At 46.1% G+C, this 20,472-nt stretch overlaps 1 protein-coding gene across 1 annotated transcript in view; it reads right to left on the minus strand.

Annotated features, from left to right (window-relative positions):
* The window catches only part of GLDN (gliomedin), a 67,887-nt gene that overhangs the window by 18,658 nt on the left and 28,757 nt on the right, over positions 1-20,472 (minus strand). Inside the window, exons 2-4 of the mRNA XM_033190120.1 lie at positions 9,796-9,847; positions 3,807-3,824; positions 3,366-3,473 (exon numbers count right to left, since the gene is read on the minus strand). Coding sequence (XP_033046011.1) covers positions 3,366-3,473; positions 3,807-3,824; positions 9,796-9,847 — 178 coding nt within the window. The remainder of the gene's footprint in view (positions 1-3,365; positions 3,474-3,806; positions 3,825-9,795; positions 9,848-20,472) is intronic.

Genomic DNA, 20,472 nt, shown 5'->3' on the forward strand with positions numbered 1-20,472 from the left:
GTCTGTGTCTTTTGTGGTTCCCCAACAGCACTCGACGTCTGTTGAAAAAGTATTTGTTGATGAATGTCCCCACCCTCTCCTGGTGCTCCTCTTGCTGCTCAGTCCCCTGCTCAGTCTCCTTTGCTGACTCGTCCCCTTCTACCTGGTCACTTGAGGTTGGAGCTTCTCAGGGATGAAACCCAGCCCCTCCTCTCCTGCCAGGCTCTCTCCCTAAGTGACCTCACCCCCTGCCCACATGCCCAGGTGCCTCGATGACTCTCTGATATATATTTCTCACCCCAGACCTCCTCCGACTACAGACCTGTTTTCCAAGGCCACCATCCCACCTCCTCCTGGATACCTCAGGGCATCTGAAACTCAGCACATCCCATGCGGAGTCCACGATTGTCCCTTTAGATCTGAGTTGAGTGCGGGGCTGCCCGCCTCAGGCAGGAGCAGCTCATCCATCCATCCAGTCGAGCATGACAGCAACCTCAGAGTCAGTCTTGGTGCCTCCCTGACCCCCTAACTCCCTGTATCTACTGTCCACTGGGAACTGCTGGCTTCACCCCTAAATATCACTTACCCCTGTGGGTCTTTCCACCCCTGCCCACTGTCCCCCGCCTACGGAGGCCATCTCCCGGCTTCTACTCTGGCTCACTCACCTGCTGGTTCCAGTGCGCTCTCCACACAGCAGCCACAGTGGCATTTAGAGAGGCAGATCTGATCCCATCAGTCTCTCCCACCTGACAACCCTCTGGGGCTCCTCATGGCCCTCAGAAGGAACCCTGTTCCCCTCAGTGGCCCTGCTGCCTCTAGTCCTGCAAATGCTAGGTAGGAAGGGACTCTGTCCCAGGGCTCAGGAGTGGGTGAGGAGGGAAAGTGCAGCCTCGGGGCCTCAGCAGGGTTAACAGGACACTGTGGCTCTTGCTCTGCAGCCTGAGCTGGCCCATGAAGTGAGTGACCCCATCGAGCTGGGTTCTTCAGATAGCCTTTGGTGGCTAGTCTCCCAGTTCCCTGGCCTGGGACAATGGACTCCGACTCCTTGTGGGGGCCTCGGGGACTCAATTTCCATTCTCAGTATGAGTGGAGGCTTCACGGTCTAACGCTGCCGACCCCCAGACGCCTTACTCTCTGGGATACTGCTGTAGAGAAGGGGGTCTTTGCTGCAGTTCCTATGAGATCTCCCAGAAACCAAGGATTGGGGTCACCCTCCAGTGACAAACAGGATCCAACACCTTCTGCCTTCTCTGCTGCTGTCCTCTGCTCCAGCCTCTTCCCTTCCCTCCTATAGCCTCTCAGCACAGCTGTCGGGCCATCCTCTCATCCATATGTCAGGCATAGCACTGTTCCACTTCACATCCTCCCTGTTTTGCTCTGAGTACAAACCACAGTTCTTGAAATGCCCAGGGCTGACCTGATTTGGCCTGATTACCTCTCCGATCTCAACTAGACTAGGTTAGCCACTCATCCCTTCTGTCCAGCTGCCCTGGCCTCCTTGCTGATCCTCAAACTGTCCAGGTACCCTGGTGACTTACACGCTCTGCCCAGAGCCCTCTGCCCCAGAAACCCTGAGACTCTCTTTTACCTCCTCCTGGTATTTGCTCAAAGGCCCCTTCTTAGGGAGGTCTTACTGGCCTCCCAATCTAAATGTACCACCTCTAACCCCACTTAAACTTCCTACCCCTTTCTATGATATTTTTTCTCCTTACCATTTATCACCATGGACCAGACCATATATTTTGTTTATCTTATTGACTATCCATCTCTCCCAACTAGAATGTAGGCCTCGTGAAGGTGGGGGAGGGGGCTTATTTCTGAATCTCCAGCATCTAGAATGGTACCTGCCACACAAATATGTGCTCCATAAATGAATGCACTTTTTCTTTTCTGGACTCCCTGGGTTGCAGACTGCATGCAAAGCACATCCTCAAGGCCAGGGATCTGTCTCAAGCCGTTTTGAAAACCACCCCTTTCCTAGGTGCCCCACACCCAGCTCTAGCAGGGTGCCCTCCTGCCCCTGAGCCTGCCCTCATCATGCCCGTTGCCGAGGCCTCAGGACTGAATCACATTTTTGGAGTCTTCCTGGGATAAGCTAATAGGCATCATTATTCTACAGTGATGCTCATGTATAATTATAATTATTATCCTATATGAACGATCCATTGCTGCTCAGTAATTCCAATGGTAATTGCTGGCCTTCTGAGAACTGAGCTGGCTTGGACGGTGTGTGCCCATTTTCTCTGAAGCTACCCTCTGGAACACAAGCAGGTAGGCACTGCCAAGTGGCAGAGGTGCTCGACAATCTTTCCCCCTCCACTGGCCCTTACTTCAATTGCTAATGAGAATAAGAGTGGAGGTGACCAAAGGAGTAATTGCTGTCTGGAAGAAGTTTCTACCATTTCTTCTAGTCCAGGGCAAGTCCAAGTGAGTTTGGGTAGCAGAGCCAAGAGGTTGAAAATGAGACGGTGCAGTGGAGTCTCTGGCTGAAAACAACCTCCCTGCCCTCTCAGCAGTGGCCTTGACGGGTGGCTGAGAGCCAGGCCTTCATAGGAGCCTCCTGAGTAGTTTTTTACCCTCTGTCTTTGAGCTCCTAACACACCATGTGCTAGCTTTCTTCAGGTGGATCTGCCCTGGGGATCCCAGGACTGGGGCTCACAGCCCTTCAGAATCTTCCCCTCTGTGCCCCAGCCTCCTGCCAGGCCCTGCACCAGCCTCCACTTCTTACTGCTCCCTGGGCACATCTGATGCCTTGGTGCTTCTGGGCCTTTGCTCCAGGGGTGGCACGGTCCTGCTTGTAACGGCACAGGAAGCTCCTCCGAGATGCCAGCCATATCTTCGTAGTTATCCTGTAGCCCCTGAAGAGGAGACCCTTTGAGCTGAGTGCCGGCCTCAGGGACGCCGGGATGCTGCCTTTTCACTCAAGCAGTTTGAGCTATTCCTCTAGCCAAGAAAAGCTTTACCAGCGGCCAACATCAGTTCATTGATTTTCAACCAAACACAGATTCGCTGGGCAGGAGGAGGCAATAGAGGGCAAGGTAGGAGCTGAGGCTCAAAAGAGCATGTGCCAGCACCAGCTGTCACACGGCCCACAGAGTGCCCCTCCCAGGGCTGTGGGCTCCTGCTCCTTCCACCTCCCATCTGCAGAAGGGAGTCAGTTCCCAGGAGACAGCTTCTCCAGTTTGAAAGAAACATCTGTCAAGGTGGGACCAAGAAGTATACCCTTGGTATCCCAGAACACAATGGCTTCTAGGTAAGAGTTAAACCGGTCTTAAACTGTGCAGGGATGAAGCACCTTACCCCTGCTGCACACAGCTTTAGTCAACCCAAATGCAATCATGGAGATAAACAACAGGGAAATTAATTAGAAAAGTTGCCAAAAATACCCATTTTTCCTCTTTTTCCATTTGCTCCTTTTTCTCCTTTTGGGCCCTGAGGCCCAGGCTGTCCATCCGATCCATTGTGTCCTGGCAACCCGCCAGCTCCTGGAGGTCCTGCATCAAAACACAGAAACAGGGACATTAACAACAACAACAAAAAATATTCTTCACTGAAGTTACTGTAATTTCCTTTACCAATGAAACTGAGCAGGCATCAATACCTTTTCCACATCCTCTCCCACTTCTTCCCTTCCTTCTCTGGCTAAAGCAGTGCCAGGTAGGGGAATGGTGATGGCAGTGCCTCAGGTGAGGGGCACAAAGAAGGAGACACACAGCCAGGACTGCCTCCAGGCTCTTGCCCTCCCCTCATCTGTCCCATCAGAGAGATCCTAGGGGTCTGGCCACCCACAGCCTCCCCTTAAACTAGAAAAGTCCAAGGGCTTTTACCTGGTGGTCCAGGAGGTCCTACAACAGAAAAAAAATTTAGATGAGAAACCATGGGTGGAAGAAAGAGAAACCAGCACCGAACCCAGAAAACAAAGATCACCCCTGACCTTCGAATGTCCTAATTATCTACTGACCCTAAGCAACGGATTCTACACCTTGTATTTAGAACTCATTATATTTGGCCAAAAGACCCTTCCTTTAAAGCAATTTGACAAAGACCCATTTGCTAATCAAACCACATTTGCTTGTTTCAATGAACCAAGATTAACTTCTGAGCTGTCCTCACTGTAGATTCATAAATTAGTCATCTCTCAAGCAGTCAACCTAATAAACAGAGGGCCAGTAACAATACTGGTGGCCATTAATGCAGCCCTAGCACAGGGGGTTAGCAAATGATGGTGCTGTCATTGTGGGGCTGAGATTTGGCTGTCCCAGGAGGCCTCCAAGTGCTCTCATCTAGCTGGCTTGTCTCATCTGAGCCACTTGGGGGGGAGTCGGGAGTGAAAGCTGGCTGGCTAGGTTTCTCTTTTGTTACATGAACTAGCCTGAGGAAAACTGAGAGCCCAGATCAGGTAACACATACCTTCCTTAGCGTGTAATTACCCAAGGATCTAAGGGGTTCAGATGAATCCAAATTGATTTTGCTCCCACAAATAGGGGTGTTTTATTGTTGACTATTCTATTTGAGTACTCAGACAAGCTAATGAGGTTGTAACATGAGCAGTTGAATTCCTTTTGTTTCTTTTTTTTTGGAGATGGAGTCTCACTCTGTCGTCCAGGCTGGAGTGCACTGGCGCTATCTCGGCTCACTGCAAGCTCCACCTCCCGGGTTCTCACCATTCTCCTGCCTCAGCCTTCTGAGTAGCTGGGACTATAGGCACCCGCCACCATACCGGGCTAACTTTTTTTTTTTTTTGTATGTTTAGTAGAGACAGAGTTTGTTAGCCAGGATGGTCTCGATCTCCTGACCTCGTGATCTGCCCACCTCTTTAGACCACATATAATGATTACCAATATTGGAATGGCGAGGTCTTTCTATAAATCTAAGCCTGTGACCATTCACAAAACAAGCATTAACTAAGCAGTTACTATGTGCATCAAACTCCACCAAGAAATCCTGGTCCCTGTATCTGTTGTGTTCACAGTCTATGTGGGGAAGATGGACTCTTTGAAATCATAACGCAGTATGAGAGAGCTACAGTGAAGTGTTCACTCCCATACCCCTGACAAAGGGTACTGGGGAAGTGTGGGCATGCAGTGGTCTGAGAAGGCATCTCAAGAAGATGATCCTGGAGCCATGACATTGAAGAAATGGGGCTTAAGATGGCAGCAGATGAGGTCTGACATTCCATGAAGGGGCCACCAGGAGTACAGGTACAGAGGTGGGGACTTACAAGATTCAAGGTGGGAGGAAGTTAGAGGACTGGTCATGTGTGTAGAGATGAGGCTGAAGAAGGACCTGTGTATGGTGGGTGGCAGAAGCACTTGAATGTCAAGCCAGGAGATGTAGATGGTATCTGTGAGGCAGGAGGGAGCCATGGGAGGTTCTTAGGCAGGGGGATGATGCTGTGAAAGCAGTGTGGGTTTGATAGCCTCTTTGTAGCTGGAAGATGGATAGAACTAGGTGCCACAAGACGAGAGAGATAGTGACACAGAGACAGGAAGAGGGACGTGGAGGATGGGCATTGCAGAAAAAAAACCCCTAGGGGATCTTTGTAGTTAAACTTGGTGACAAGGTTGTGTATAAATGAGCTGACTGTAGAATTGTAGAGAAAGCTAGACATTCAAGAGGTATTTCAGCAGAATGAGCAAGAATCCACATCTGATTGGGTAGGAGACAAAGGAGGAGGACTTTTAGATAACAGGGGGCCGGCAATATAGATGGATAGAGGCTATTTTGACTGACGTGGGGATTCTTGGGAGAAATAGGTGTTTGAGGATATGCTTTCAATACATAACAGCCCTACTCTGGGCAAAAATGGCTGGCTAAGACGGCACCACATCCTCTAGGGTCAGTACAGCCTGTGCCTCCATGACTTTACCACCAGATGACGCACACGTACCGGGAAGGGGGTGATGTGGCCAGTTAACAGAGGTCAGAGGAAATCAATTAATCATCGTTCCCGACGACAGAGGGAGCCAAATTCGGATATAGAGATTGGTGGAAGGAATAATTTGACTGTAAGACACAAGACTTGCCTGTACACAGTAGGTTTCAAGAGTTCCCACGACAGTCTAATAACCATGCCCATGCATCAGTACTGTTGGTGAGAGCTCCCGGCTGAAGCTGTATATGCAGGACATATTAGCCGTGGCCAAGGCTGTAACTATGGTGATTAGATTAGGGTGTCCTGCAAGAGCTCCACTGATGCCCTATGGATAGAGTTCCTCTCATATGAATCCACAGAACTGCCTGCAATGCCTATTAAAATGCAGATACCCAGGCCCCATCTGGGGTTCCTAATTCAGTTTGGATTTAGAGTGAGGCCCAAGAATCTGCATTTTCACCAAGCATCATAGGCGACTGGAATGCATGTGGACATGGGCCCTCTGATGTGGTGTGAAATTTTTCCGGGAAAAGAATCAGTCACCATCAGTAGATCCTTAGAGGGGTTCTTGACCCTTAAAAGGTTCAGAGCTACTAGTCTTAAGGCAAGAGTAAAAAGTCTGGGCTAGAATTGGGGATGGAAGAGCGGGAGGGCCACACCTCACCTGGGGAGAGACAAGTGAGAGAAGAGGAACCAGGAAAGAGAGAGTTGTTAGAAGACACGTGGAGGAGGAAATCCAGCAGCTCTAATGCCTCACAGCTAGATGAGGAGAGAATTTCAGAAGAGAAAGGAAGACAGCCCCAGAGAGCTCAGCAGTCCAGGCAGACATAAAATGTGCTGAGGCATAGGAAGCTCTGGTGATGGCAGGATGCACCCCATCCCCTCAGAATACCAGCCTGGATCTCCAGGGGCCTGACATCTGGAAGAGCTCCTACATGTGTCAAATAATGTCAAATGTCATGATGTTTGTCAACTGGGTGTTTAGAAAACTGTTTCTCAGCTCCTGACCCTTCTCCCTTTCTTGAATAGCACATCCTCGAGGAATGTGTGCAGACATCCATGTTCATGCTAACAGTGCATGCAGGGCTGGTGTCTGGGGCCTGCCACCCACGCAGGTGCATAGGGTTTCACCTCACAAGGGGGCTTCAGGTGTGGGCTTAATGCTCTGCAGTCACCATCTAGAAATTCCCAGTGATCTTGTCTTTGAATTTGTGTTTTGTAAGTGAAGTCCAACGGGTCAATAAAGTATGCACAGAGGGCTTGGTGGGGTCTCACCTCCCACCACCTTCCTAGGACATGCCACCTGCTCTCTTGCCCCATGATGTGTCCTCTGTACTCCTTGCCCCATCAGTAACTTCTGCCACCTTCCACCCTGGTAGGGGCTGGGGCACAAGTGCAGGAAAGGTGGGGCTGAGTGGTGCCCTGCATGCCTGAGTCACAAGGCAAGACCCCCCCGGTGCCTGTGAGGGTCTGTACTTGCCCCATAAGTATTCCATGCTTCGCGGAGTATGACATTAGGTAGCAGATAAAAACTCACACCAAAACAGGTCAAGACTGTGGAAGAAAGAAGAAAGCCTTTTTCCTGCTTCTTTTGGACAAGAAACCCTGCATTTTCATTTTGTACTGGGCCCTGCAGATTATGTAGCTCATGCTAACTGTACCCATCCCACACTCCTAACCAGAATCGATTAAAATTGGGTGGATGCTTGATAAGAGTTGAGCCACTTAGATATTTTTTTCCCCTTGAAATCTAAAATTGGCCCACAATGTTCCTAGTTATGTAAACTTGAGGCCTGTGATGGCCATGAACACCAAAAACAAATCAGTCTGCAGAGAGAAGTGCCAGTTTCAGTCAATTAGTGTTGGCTTTCTGGAACAGCAGAAAAGAATGCTATGAGGCTGTGCTCAGCAGCATTGATCCATGATTGATATTTGCCTAGGTACAGAATGAGAGAGTAGTGACACGTATCATAACTGGATTAGGGTCTCTTGGCTGCAAGGAGAATGGGTAGTGCTTCTGCCCCAATATGCAGTTCGGTAACATGATGATTTAGATGTTTTCCAGCAGATACACATGAAGAGGATGCAGTGAGTGAAGAATAACCCAATAACATGGCTTCTTCAAGACACCTGCTCTCCCAGAAGATATGCTGCTGGGTTCCCAAGGAAATCTGGGCTCCAGAGTAAGATGCATGCAGAAAAGCATGTGTTGTTTGACAAACTCTGTACTAGCAAAAATAACTAATTTCTCTAGCTAGGGGATTACCCTCATAATCCACCTGAGATGTTAAAGGTTGCACAAAATCACATAGCATCTGTCCTGACTGCCATAGCAGCATAGCAGCAACAGCTGGGCAAGGAAGAGGGATGGGAGCCGGGTTACCTGGTCACAGCTGGATTAGCCTCAAGTTACCAGTACTGCTTTTTCAAAGATGAATCCAGTGGAAAGATAAATCTTGTTCCCAGTCCCCAAGCCCAGGTTCTGCTCTGGCACATCTTCCTGCCAGGCATCCTCTTAGGGCTCAAGACCAGTGCTCTCTGTCCACCCTCTGAAGCTACCCAGTTCATTCCTGGGTCCTGTCACTCACCCTCCTGCCCACTACCCTGCCCCCAATCCAGGCCTCATGGTCTATCCCAAAGCATCCTCTCGCTTTGCAACTTGTACTTTTCACATCTAATTTTAATTGAAGAACTTTCTGTGTAAAAGGAGGCCCAATTTCAAGCTGGCATGAAAGGAGAAGGTGCTGTCTTTTGAAAAGCTTTCAAAGTGCTAAAGAAAACCTACTCAACCCACTTCCAGCGCGGATGTCATCCCCCACTCCCTGCCAGTCTCTCCTAAGTGGTCTCAATAGCTCCGTCCCGTGCATTCACTGTACAGCCTGGCTCTCAGGTCTATCACTATTAAAAAAATAAAAAAGGAAGAGGCTTTTCCTGTGCCTCTCAACAGGCTTTTGTGCCTGTAATTCCATCCATCCATTTCTCTAGCACTCATTACCGTCGCATGTAACTCTGAAAAAGGGACTTCCAGAGATGGAAGAAAGACGCTTAAGCTACAAGAGTTTCAGAATAAAGGACCAAGCTGTTCTGAAGATCTTTAATTTTCAGTGAGGGCCGGAATATGACTTGAGTTATTCAATTAGCATTTCCCAAGAAGCCACAGGATTATAGTTTTTCTCTCTGAGGCCAAAATAAGTGAATGAGAGTCAGACTTGGATTTGGGGTTCCTGAGGGGAGTTTCTTTCTTACCATCTCACCTCCGTTCACACATTCACATACCCACAGGTTTATTCACTCAGCAGACTCACATTGCACTCCTAGTACAAGGCAGGTAATGAGAGGGAGGTGGGGGAAGTACTGTGGAAAAAGGCTAGGCTTCCTACAACATGATGCAAACTGTGCAGGGCTTCTCAACCCTGAGAAGCGCTAGCCCGGCCTCCCCAGAGACTGGGACCATCAACTGAGAGATCCAGCAAAAGCTTCAGGTGGCTTCAGGTCTCATGGTCATGTTTTACAGTCAGAGAGGACAGCTGTAGCACTCCACGACATACAGTTTGGGCCACCACACCTGGCCAATCTGGCCAATAAGTACTTCTGATAAAAGAACTGTATCAATTAGCAAGGTCTTTTCCCTTCCTTTTTTTCCCCCTTTTAAAAACTAATGGGAATAAGAAGAACACCTATGGCTCTGGTTCAAGGTACCACACGTTTCTAATTACCCAAGTCCTAGTTATTTTCCATGGCTATATTTCTATGGCAATACTGAAAATATTATTTTTCATAATCTTATTACAATGAGTTTTCAACTCATTAAAAACATCTGGTAAAAGTAAACCAACGTGTACTTTTATAACACAAAGTGTCCCTAGGTGTTCATTCTGCCACGGGCCTTCGGCGGTGCAAGTCCTTGTTGTGTGAGCGGCTCTGCTCAGCGGCCGGCCTACCTGTGAGGCAGATGCCCTTGGTGCTGTTGCACAGGTCCACCATCACTCGAATCTGCAGGGGAGAGAGGGTCATCAGAGCAGACAGTGGGCAGCAGGCCCTGGGCTCACCCTTTATTCAGATGAGCAGAAAGCAATCATAAAAAGTCACCAAGTAACTTTAGGAGAACTCGTGGAACTTCAAGCAAAACGCAGTGATATCCCACGTAGTGATGTTGCCGTCAACAATGAATCGCACACAATGGTGATTTCGTAAGATTACAATGGAGCTGAAAACCTCATTTGTCCAGTCACGGGATAATGTCTTGGTGCAATGCGTGACTTCGTGTTTGTGGTGATGCTGGTATAAACAAACCTACCACACTGCAGATTGTAAAAAGCATAGCACGTACAATTACATATGGTACATAATACTTGATAATACATGACTATTACTGCTTTATGCATTTACTATGTTATACTTTTCAAAATCTTTTTAAAAAGTTTCCAGCTGACATCTTGACTTCACCATATTTTGTATTGTTATTTTAGAGTGTACTCCTTCTACTTAGAAGAAAAAAGTTAACTGTAAAACAACCTCAGGCAGGTCTTCAGGAGGTATTCCAGAAGAAGGCACTGTTCTCACAGGAGATGACAGCTCCATGCATATTATTGCCCCTGGAGACCCTCCAGTGGGACAAAGATGTGGAGGTGGAACCCAGTGATATTGATGATCCTGAAACTGTGTAGGCCTAAGCTAACGTGTGAGTTTGTGTCTTCATTTTTAACAAAAAAGCTTAAAAAGTGAAAAAACAAAACAAAAAAACACCAAATTTTAAAAATAGAAAAAAAGCTTACATAATAAGGATATAAAGTATTTTTGTAGATCTGTACAATGTGTTTGTGTTTTAAGTGTTATTACGAGTCAAAAGGTAACAGAAATTAAAATTTTATAAAGTAAACATGTCACAGTAAGCTAAGGTTAACTTGTTAAAGAAAAATATTTTAAAATAAATTTGGTGTGGCCTAAGTGTACAGTGTTTATAGAGTCTGCAGTGGTGCACAGCCATTTCCTGGGCCTCCACATTCACCCACCACTCACTCACTGACTCACCCAGAGCAACCCCAGTCCTGTAGCTCCATTCATGGTAAGTGTCCTACACAGGTGAGCCAATTTAAAACCTTTTTTTTTTTTGAGACGGAGTCTCACTCTTTCGCCCAGGCTGGAGTGCAGTGGCGCGATCTCGGCTCACTGCAAGCTCCACCTCCTGGGTTTACGCCATTCTCCTGCCTCAGCCTCCCGAGTAGCTGGGACTACAGGTGCCTGCCACCTCGCCTGGCTAGTTTTTTGTATTTTTTAGTAGAGACGGGGTTTCACCGTGTTAGCCAGGATGGTCTCGATCTCCTGACCTCGTGATCCGCCCATCTCGGCCTCCCAAAGTACTGGGATTACAGGCTTGAGCCACTGTGCCCAGCCTTTAAATCTTTCATACTGTTGTTTTAGGGTACCTTTTCTAGGTTTAGATACACAAATATTTACCATTGTGTCACAGATGCCTACAGCATTCAGTACTGTGACATGTTGTATAGGTTTGTAGCCCAGGAGTAAGAGGCTCTACCATACAGCTGAGGTGTGCTGTAGGCGATAGCATCTAGTTTCGTGCAAGTACACACCATGATGTTTACACAACAAAATTGCCTAATGACACATTTCTTAGAATGTATCCCTGTGATTACATGACATATGACTGTAGTTAACACTTGAAAGAAACTCTTAAAAGATCTAAGAATATTTGCTGTCAGCAGCTTATCTATCAACATCATCAACAGAATTTCCTTGAATTTCTATGGAATTCTGACAGAGGATGACGAGGGAATTGCCAAATCCAACTTTCACCACTGTCACGAGCCAGCCCCCACAGCATCTGAAGGGCTCAATTTGTGGGCCTGAATAAAAGGGGTGGTGAACCTAGTGGTTGGGAGGAAGCACCGACTAACTGGGTGAGCACAGATGAGGTACTTAACCTCTTGGAACTCTGATCTCCCCCTCTGAATAATAGAAGCAGCTGGCCTTGAGGATTGACCTGCTCGGTACCCGGCATGTGGAAACTGCACCTGGGTGGCAGTGATTCTCATGCCATATGGACACTTCCCACCGGATGACCACCTGTGGCAGGTGGTCACTGCAGCATGGCATTAGCCTGATGTTTTCAAAACCACTGGGAATAAGGAAAACATCTGTCTGCCTCACACCCACTGTATACCCCTTCCCATTCTCCACACTGCTCCAATGAGCTTCAGAAAAAACAAATCTGTGCTAAATTCATAGGCTGATACTGAAAGATCTCTAAGATAAATGAAAAAAATGCAAATATAGAGCAGCACATATAACATACTTCTGTTCATGTAAAACAGTGCTGCACACAGAAATGTTTCTATATGCTTGTCTCTTGCTGCTTTTAAGATAATTTCTTGGTCTTTCCGGAATATTTCTGGAGATAGATCTAGAAAACCACAAGTGAGGGGGAAATGGAGGGCAAGGGTGGAAGGGAGCTGTACTAAACATGATACAGTCTTTGTCTTTTTCAACAATTTCACTGATTACTCTTTCCATTAAACTATTTTTCAAAATGCCATGTTTTGATGTGAGGGGAAAATGATTTTTGTCTTGTATCTAGATTTATTCTTTTTGTTAGGAGATCCAGAGGAAAACTCATATTGTATTTACTTTTTGTCGAGTATGTCAACAGCTATTTATTGCCTGTTTTAGAAACTTATTATGGAATATATCATACATATCACACATGAAGAAAATGTGAGCCTGATGTGGTGGATCATATCCGTAATCCCAGTGCTTTTTTTTTTTTTTTTTTGAGACGGAGTCTCACTTTGTCGCCCAGGCTGGAGTGCAGTGGCGCCATCTTGGTCCACTGCAAGCTCCGCCTCCCAGGTTCACGCCATTCTCCTGCCTCAGCCTCCCGTGTAGCTGGGACTACAGGTGCCTGCCACCACGCCCGGCTAATTTTTTGTATTTTTTAGTAGAGACAGGGTTTCACCGTGTTAGCCAGGATGGTCTCGATCTCCTGACCTCGTGATCCGCCTGTCTCGGCCTCCCAAAGTGCTGGGATTACAGGTGTGAGCCACCGCGCCTGGCCATCCCAGTGCTTTTTTAGGCCAAGGTGGGAAGACTGATTTGAGCCCAACCAGCCTGGGTAACATAGTAAGATCCTTTCTCTGTAAGAAAATGAGAAATTAGCTGGATGTAGTGGCGTGCACCTATAATCCCAGCTACTTAGGAGGCTGAGGCTGCAGTAAGCAGTGATCCCACCACTGCATTCCAGCCTGGGTGACAGAGCAAGACCCTGTCTCAAGAAAAATAAATAAAGAAAGAAAAGAAAAGGAAAAGAAAGAAAAAAAATGTGTACAGATATTTAATGATAAATAATATGACAAACATATATATGAAATGGAAGTTTACCAATGCCTTGGAAGACTTGCGGATGTCCCCTGAACGTAGCTCTCTGAGTTGGAGTACACTTATCCATTTTATTCAGATAAGAAAATAGAGGCTTAGAGAGATGCCATCATTTACTCAAAATCACACAGCTTGCTGGTAGAAGAATGGGACTCAACTCCAGGTTTCCTAATTCCAGGTCCACTCTACTTGTCTATTATGGCTCTAGTGATTATGTTAACATCACCAGACAGAAAAAAAAAAAAAAACGATTCACTGCCTTTAGTCATTTTCCTAAACGAATGTAATCAGCTGCACTAGAATAAAATTTATTGTCTTAAAAAACGTGTAATTGCCCATTGAAAGGACCAGAAAAGACTTCACAATGGCTTCATTTGTTGCCTGGGGGATCACAGCAGAAGGGGTGGTTGGAAACAACAGAAGCATCAATAGGGAAAATTAGCCTTTCTCTTTGGTACTAATCACTGATCTGGGGCAGGTGCAGCTTCTGTAAAAACTATGAAGCAGTTTTCATTTGCTGACCTTTTGGTTTCATTTGTATGCTAAATGTCAATTTAGATATTTGCCAGTAAATTATGTTAATCTTTACTCAAGAATAGTCTTTTAACGAAATTGGGCTGTGTATATAAGATTGTATTGAGATGAAACATATGGTATATGAAAAGGTGTGGCCATAAAGTTGGAAACTTTTTTTCTGGTCATAAGGATTAAAAATTGGAATGAAAATAAGAAAACTCCCAAATGAAAGTCACAAAATCTAGATGGTCAAATTAAGGAGTCATATTTGGCATAAAGAACCTCTTAAATCTTGAGGTAGGTCTTGAGAAGGTTGAAGCTGGAAGAGTCCTTAGAGGTCATTGTCCTGGGGTACTGGGCATGACCCATCCATGTTGTGGCGCTGCCCCCCAACCTTGTAGAGCATCTCCCAGTGCTCTCCCCCTCCCTGCTCATCACTGTCACTCTGCTCCAGTCACACTGGCCTCGTTGCTGGTCTTGGCTGTGCCTAGTGTGCTGTGCAGCACATCTTTACCTGGTGAGCTTCACTGATGCCTCAAGTCAGGCTTTCCCTGGCTCTCAGCTGAAGGGAGCCCAGGCAGCCACTCCCCATCACCTAATCTGGCCTTTTGTGTTTGTAGCACTTATCATTATTCAGTATAGTTGACCTTGAATGATATAGGTTTGCACTGTATGGGTCCACTTGTACACAAGCTTTTGTCAGTAAATACAGTCAGTTCTCCATATGCACAGGTTCTGCACATGCAACCAAACATGGATCGAAAATACAGTATTTGAGGGATGCTAAACGCTCAGAAATGGGTGGCTGACTTTTCATATACTTGGGTTCCACAGGGCCAGCCTCAGGAATTTGAACGTGTGCGGATTTTGGTATTCACAGGTGTCCTGGACCCAATCCCCCACAGATATTGAGGAATGACTGTATTCTCTTGCTTACATGTTTATTACCTACTCCTGCTCCCCAGAGAAAGGAAGCATTTTGAGAGCAGAAAAACTTCTTTGTTTTGTCTGCATCTCCTGTACTATGTTTTGAATATGTCCTCCCAAACGCATGTGTTGCAAACATAATCCCCAACATAACAGTGTCGGGAGGTGGGGCCTAAAGGAAGACATTTAGGTCTGCAGAACCCCACCCTCATGAATGAATTAATGCTGATTATAAGAGGGCTTGAGTTCACTTTCTTGCCCTTTTGCCTTCTGCTGTGGAATCATGCAGGAAGAAGGCTCTCACTAGATTCTGGTCCCTCAATCTTGGACTTCCCAGCCTCCAGAATTATGAGAAATAAATTTCTGTTCATTATAAATTACCCAATCTGTATTTTTCCATTATAGCAGCACAAAAGAGACTAAGGTACCCTGTGTCTAGAATAGTGCCTGGTCCCAGGCCTAGAACTTCTCTGCTAAGGAGAAGGTTCAGGTGTGAAAACACATCAACAGTCTCCAAGGGAGAGTTTCCCTGAGAGAAGGTGACAGTAAATTGCTAATCAGTTCATGGTATGAGAATCTGGTGGTGCTGGGGAGAGGGTGGGTGAGGCACAGGAAAAAGACCAATCCAGCCACGCTAGCATGGAGGACAGACTTGGTGGGAATAATGGGCTGTCAACCCAAGTGCAAGATAATAAACAGTAGCCCCGAGAGCTCAGGATGAACGCACTCCTGGCTATAAGCATCACTGAGGAGTGAGAATTATCTCCCAGAAGAAACACTGGGGCCCATCAGGTTCATCTCCCAGGTGGGAAGATCAATGCAGCAATGGGCGGGGACACATTACATTGCATGAGGACTTGTTTTCAGCATTGAATGTTTGGTAGCTGCTATGGTTTGAATGTCCCTTCCAAAACTCATTTTGAAACTTCCCTGAATGTGGCAGTATTGAGAAATGGGCCTTTTTAAAAGGTTATTGGATCATGAGGGCTCTGTCCTCAAGAATGGATTAATCCATTCATGGATTAGTGGGTTATCATGGTGGGGAAACTGGTGGCTTCACATGAAGAGAAAGAGAGTCCTGAATGAGCACACTTCAGTCCCTTGCTATGTGATGCTCTGTCTCACTTGGGACTCTTCAGAGAATCCTCACCAACAAGAAGGCTGTCAACAGATGCAGCCCATCAACCCTAGACTTCTCAGTCTCTATCACTGTAAAAAATAAATTCCTGGACAGACACAGCAGCTCATGCCTATAGTCCCAGTGCTTTGGGAGGCCGAGGCAGGTGGATCACCTGAGGTCAGGAGTTCGAGACCAGCCTGACCAATATGGCGAAACCTTGTCTCTACTACAAATACAAAAAAATTAGCTGGGTATGGTGCCACACTCCTGTAATCCCAGCTATTTGGGAGGCTGAGGCAGGAGAATCACTTGAACTCATGAGGCAGAGGTTGCAGTGAGCTGAGATAGAGCCACTGTACTCCAGCCTGGGCAACAGAGTGAGACTCCATGTTAAAAACAAAAATCCTTTTCTTATAAATTATCCAGTTTCAGGTATTCTGTTATAATAAACAGCAAGTGGACTAATACAATAGCATTAGGGGAAAAGATAGCACAAATGGGCCCTACTGGTAGCCTGACCAGATTTTCCAGTTTTTTTCTCTGAAAAGGGGTTCTCATTGGATTAGCAGAACTCTTGGGGATCTTCGCCAAGGTAGAGGCCCCAGGAGAAAAAGAACAGACTTCTTGCTAACCTGGCATCAGATGGCTTGAGCTTGTTTTAATTCAAACTAAAGAGAGATGGGACATAATTTGGCAGTATCTGTTAAAAAGAAAATGCTACAAATGAGGAACCCACCTGGAAGAGTATACAAGGATATCTGGACAAAAATGCTCAAAGCAACATTGTGTGGCAGAACATGCAAAGGCTCATCAATAAGGGTCTTGTTGAGCAAATTTTAAAGGATGAGGTAGATCTATATGTGCTATTGGAAAGACAGCCTTGGCATGGTGTTAAGTGACAAAAGCAAAGTGCAGCCCAAGCCACACAATGCAACACAACTTTATGGTTGAAAAAGAATCCCTAGATGTTTCTGTATAAGTACACAGAAAAGCTGCGAGGTTCATGAACCCAACCAACTGATATTCTTCCTTCCCCCTAGAGACTGAGACTAGAGGACAAGAAGGGGATACTTTTTTTTTTTTTTTTTGAGACGGAGTCTTGCTCTGTCACCCAGGCTGGGGTATGGTGGCGCGATATCGGCTCACTGCAAGCTCCACCTCCTGGGTTCACACCATTCTCCTGCCTCAGCCTCCCGAGTAGCTGGGACTACAGGCACCCGCCACCATGCCTGGCTAATTTTTTGTATTTTTAGTAGAGACGGGGTTTCACTGTGTTAGCCAGGATGGTCTCGATCTCCTGACCTCGTGATCCACCTGCCTCGGCCTCCCAAAGTGCTGGGATTACAGGTGTGAGCCAGCCACTGTGCCTGGCCAGAAGGGGGATACTTAAAAAAAATTTTTTTTTAAATTTTTTGAGATGGAGTCTTGCTGTGTTGCCCAGGCTGGAGTGCAGTGGCACCAACTTGATTCACTGCAACCTCCGTCTCCCACGTTAAAGCAATTCTCCTGCCTCAGCCTCACATGTGGCTGGGATCACAGGCATGTACCACCACACCCAGCTCATTTTTGTGTTTTTAGTAGAGACAGGATTTCTCCATGTTGGCCAGGATGGTCTCGATCTCCTGACCTCAGGTGATCTGCCCACCTTGGCCTCCCAAAGTGTTGGGATTACAGGCGACTGTACCTGGCAGATTTCTTTTTTTAACTTTTTAATTTAGATGGTTTTAAAGGCATGTTGGAATAATAAGTGATTTTTTACTTTTCTGTGTTTTTAGTAATCCAGAGAGAATGGAAAGCATGTTACTGTTGTGTGAACCCAAACATCACATTCTTACAATTACCCCCATCACTTGAAATTACTTGGACAGATCTCTGTTGTTTCTAGGCAAATGAATAGAATGAACTAGAACTCTTGTCTAGTCCAGTGATTTTCAAATTGCTCGTTAGCCATAAGACTTTTCTTTTTCTTATATAAGTACCAAATCCCAAAATATAAAGCAAATAAAAATGGAGCTGCTCTGGGTAAACAGGTGGGGTTGACTTTAGTTACTTGTCTGTAAAATGAGCGGGTTGGACATGACAGATGATTTTCAGACTCTGCTCCCATCAGAGGATGCTGGGTAGGAGGTGATGAGAAACACTCAGAGGATGTGGGGAGGAAGGATGAGAAAGCTGATGCCCAGAGAAGCCAGGGAGTAGCTGGTTTAGGCTCACCTAGCTGGCTTCCAGAGCTGAGACTGTTTCCCCTTCATCTACCTTTTCTTTTTTTTTTTTTTTTTTCTTTTTTGGAGAGAGTGGCTTGCTCTGTCACTGAGGCTGGAGTGCAGTGACATGAATGTGGCTCACTACAGCTTTAACCTCCCAGGCTCAAGAGATCCTCCTGCCTCAGCCTCCCAAGTAGCTGGGACTACAGGCAGGTGACACCATGCCCAGCTAATTTATTTATTTTTTGTAGTGATAGGATATTTCTATGTTTTCTAGGCTGGTCTTGAACTCCTTGGCTCAAGTAATCCTCCTGTGTTGGCCTCCCAACATGCTGGGATTATAGACATGAGCCACTGCTACTTTTTTGTACTGCTCAGCCTTTGCAAAAGGAATTGTCCAAATTCAACTTGAAACACAGATTTTTGCTTTAGTGTACTTTGCATATAAACAGGATATTAAATTTTTACTAATAGATGTGTAATTTAAAATGTGCCAATTTCTGTGTGCAGGTGAAAGGCTTAAATCAAAAGCATGTTTTCCTCATCAGAATGAATAGAGCTAAATGTGGTAAGCTGCTATTGCTCATTGGAACTCGAAACCTCAGTGTTTGGCTGGCTGTTCTCTTGAACTCCCTTTCTCTCACCTTTTGCTCTCAGGATGAATTCATGCAAAAGTAAGAGAGCAAACCTGCTCATTCTCATCAGCTACTCTGGTTTGTGTGTTGCTAAAACAATGAGGCCTGTCATGGTTTCTCTGAAGTTCTCCAAGCACAGGTTACAGTTTGCTAGCTGGAACCCTGTTTACATGCTAAGTCATCTTCCGGGTCTGACCTATTTTGTAACTTAAATTCCACATCTCTTAGACAACTGAATGCTTTGTATGACTCTCCTTAGTTATGCAAACTGCTGTTATTATGTGCATGCAAATTATCCTGTTAAAAAAGCTCCAGGAGCTGATAATTCACCTTACCATTGGCTGAGATTGCTTGGACTGGAGAGATGGGGCTATGAATGTGGTGGTCCATCTGCTTGTCACTGGAGGGTTAGACCACAGATGTTAGAAGAATCCTTCATGGGATCTGAAGCTGGGGTCAGACACCCTGGATTCATTTCTGGGAAAGGCAGGAATTCACACAGGGGCCAAGACATGGTGAGGGCACTCTGCAAACACCAACGGGAATATGGGTCTTGCCTTTGTTATATGTAAATAAATAAAACTGGAGGCCACAGTTTAGTACCCAAGGCCAATTACTCATAGCCACATAACCAAAACTTAGCTCTTTCTGATTCCCTGCCCCCCAAAACATAAACCTTCAACATAAACAAAACATTCAGTAAGCTTTTCATCTTATCAGCAGGATTCAATGAAATTAAACCAATTGGCTATAGGCAAATCAGCTTACATAGCCATATGCCTTAAGAAAGAATATAGGACATTCAATCCTGAAACAGGCCAAAATACTTCCTCCTTTATGCTCTTGAAACTAAGCTGTAACTGCTGCAAATTTGAGACTTTCTGCCACTTTCCAGTTTGAGGTCTCTTAGTTCATGAACTTTTCTTTGTATGCACAATAAACTCTTAAAATCCTAACTTGACCTAATTTTGATACCCTGTATGCAGCTGCTTGGAAACACAACAGTGAAATTCTGGGGTGTGACTCCTAGGCCCCAGCTCGTGTTGGGCTACAGACATTTAACAGCTCATGTGAGCCTGTCCAGCCATCTTCTGCCATCCCACATCAGCGGCCTGGGGGTCAAGTGTTCTGTCAGTTCATTCTGCCAGGGATCTGCAGAGTCCAGGGGAATCTTGCTCAGCCTTCCCAAAGAGCCCAGTTCCTACTGACTGCCCGCTTTTGAGTCCAGCAGCATGGCCAGTCACTGGCTCACATTTTCGCTGTTAATGCTGACTTCTCGACTAGGCTCTGAATGGTAGAGGCTGTTTTGTCCTTTTTCTGTTTGCCACATTCACTCATCCATTCCCTTTCTCAGCACCAGAATGGCATTGAGCACATAGTAGGTACTCAAAAAAGACTTCAGTATTGATTACTTGCTCAACTGGGAGGGGAATGTGCTCCCCAACAAATGATACTGTTCCTTTCAGACAGGAAGTCACTTTGTTCACAGAAACTGAAAATCTCTCATGGGGATACCTGCTTCTTTTTGTGCCTGCCTGTTTAGGATAATTTTATTTTTGCAGACACTCCAATAATCCCTAGAAAACAGGACCTTGGAGATGCTAGGGTTATCTAGTTAGGGTTCCTGAGACATGGCTATCCCCCTCCATCACAGCAAAACCGGAGACCATTGATGTGGCCTGGTCTGTAGGGCAATAATACACAAGCCTTTCACACTATCTTGAGTCAGGGCACTTGTGTGAGGTTCTGCAGCCAGGGCTAGTCCGGGCTGGGTCAGCCAGGCTGACACTAGGGTGCTGACATGTAAAGTAGGCTAAGACATCA

This window comes from Trachypithecus francoisi, unplaced genomic scaffold (genome assembly GCF_009764315.1).
Source record: "Trachypithecus francoisi isolate TF-2019V2 unplaced genomic scaffold, Tfra_2.0 Lachesis_group3, whole genome shotgun sequence".
NCBI lineage: Eukaryota > Metazoa > Chordata > Mammalia > Primates > Cercopithecidae > Trachypithecus > Trachypithecus francoisi.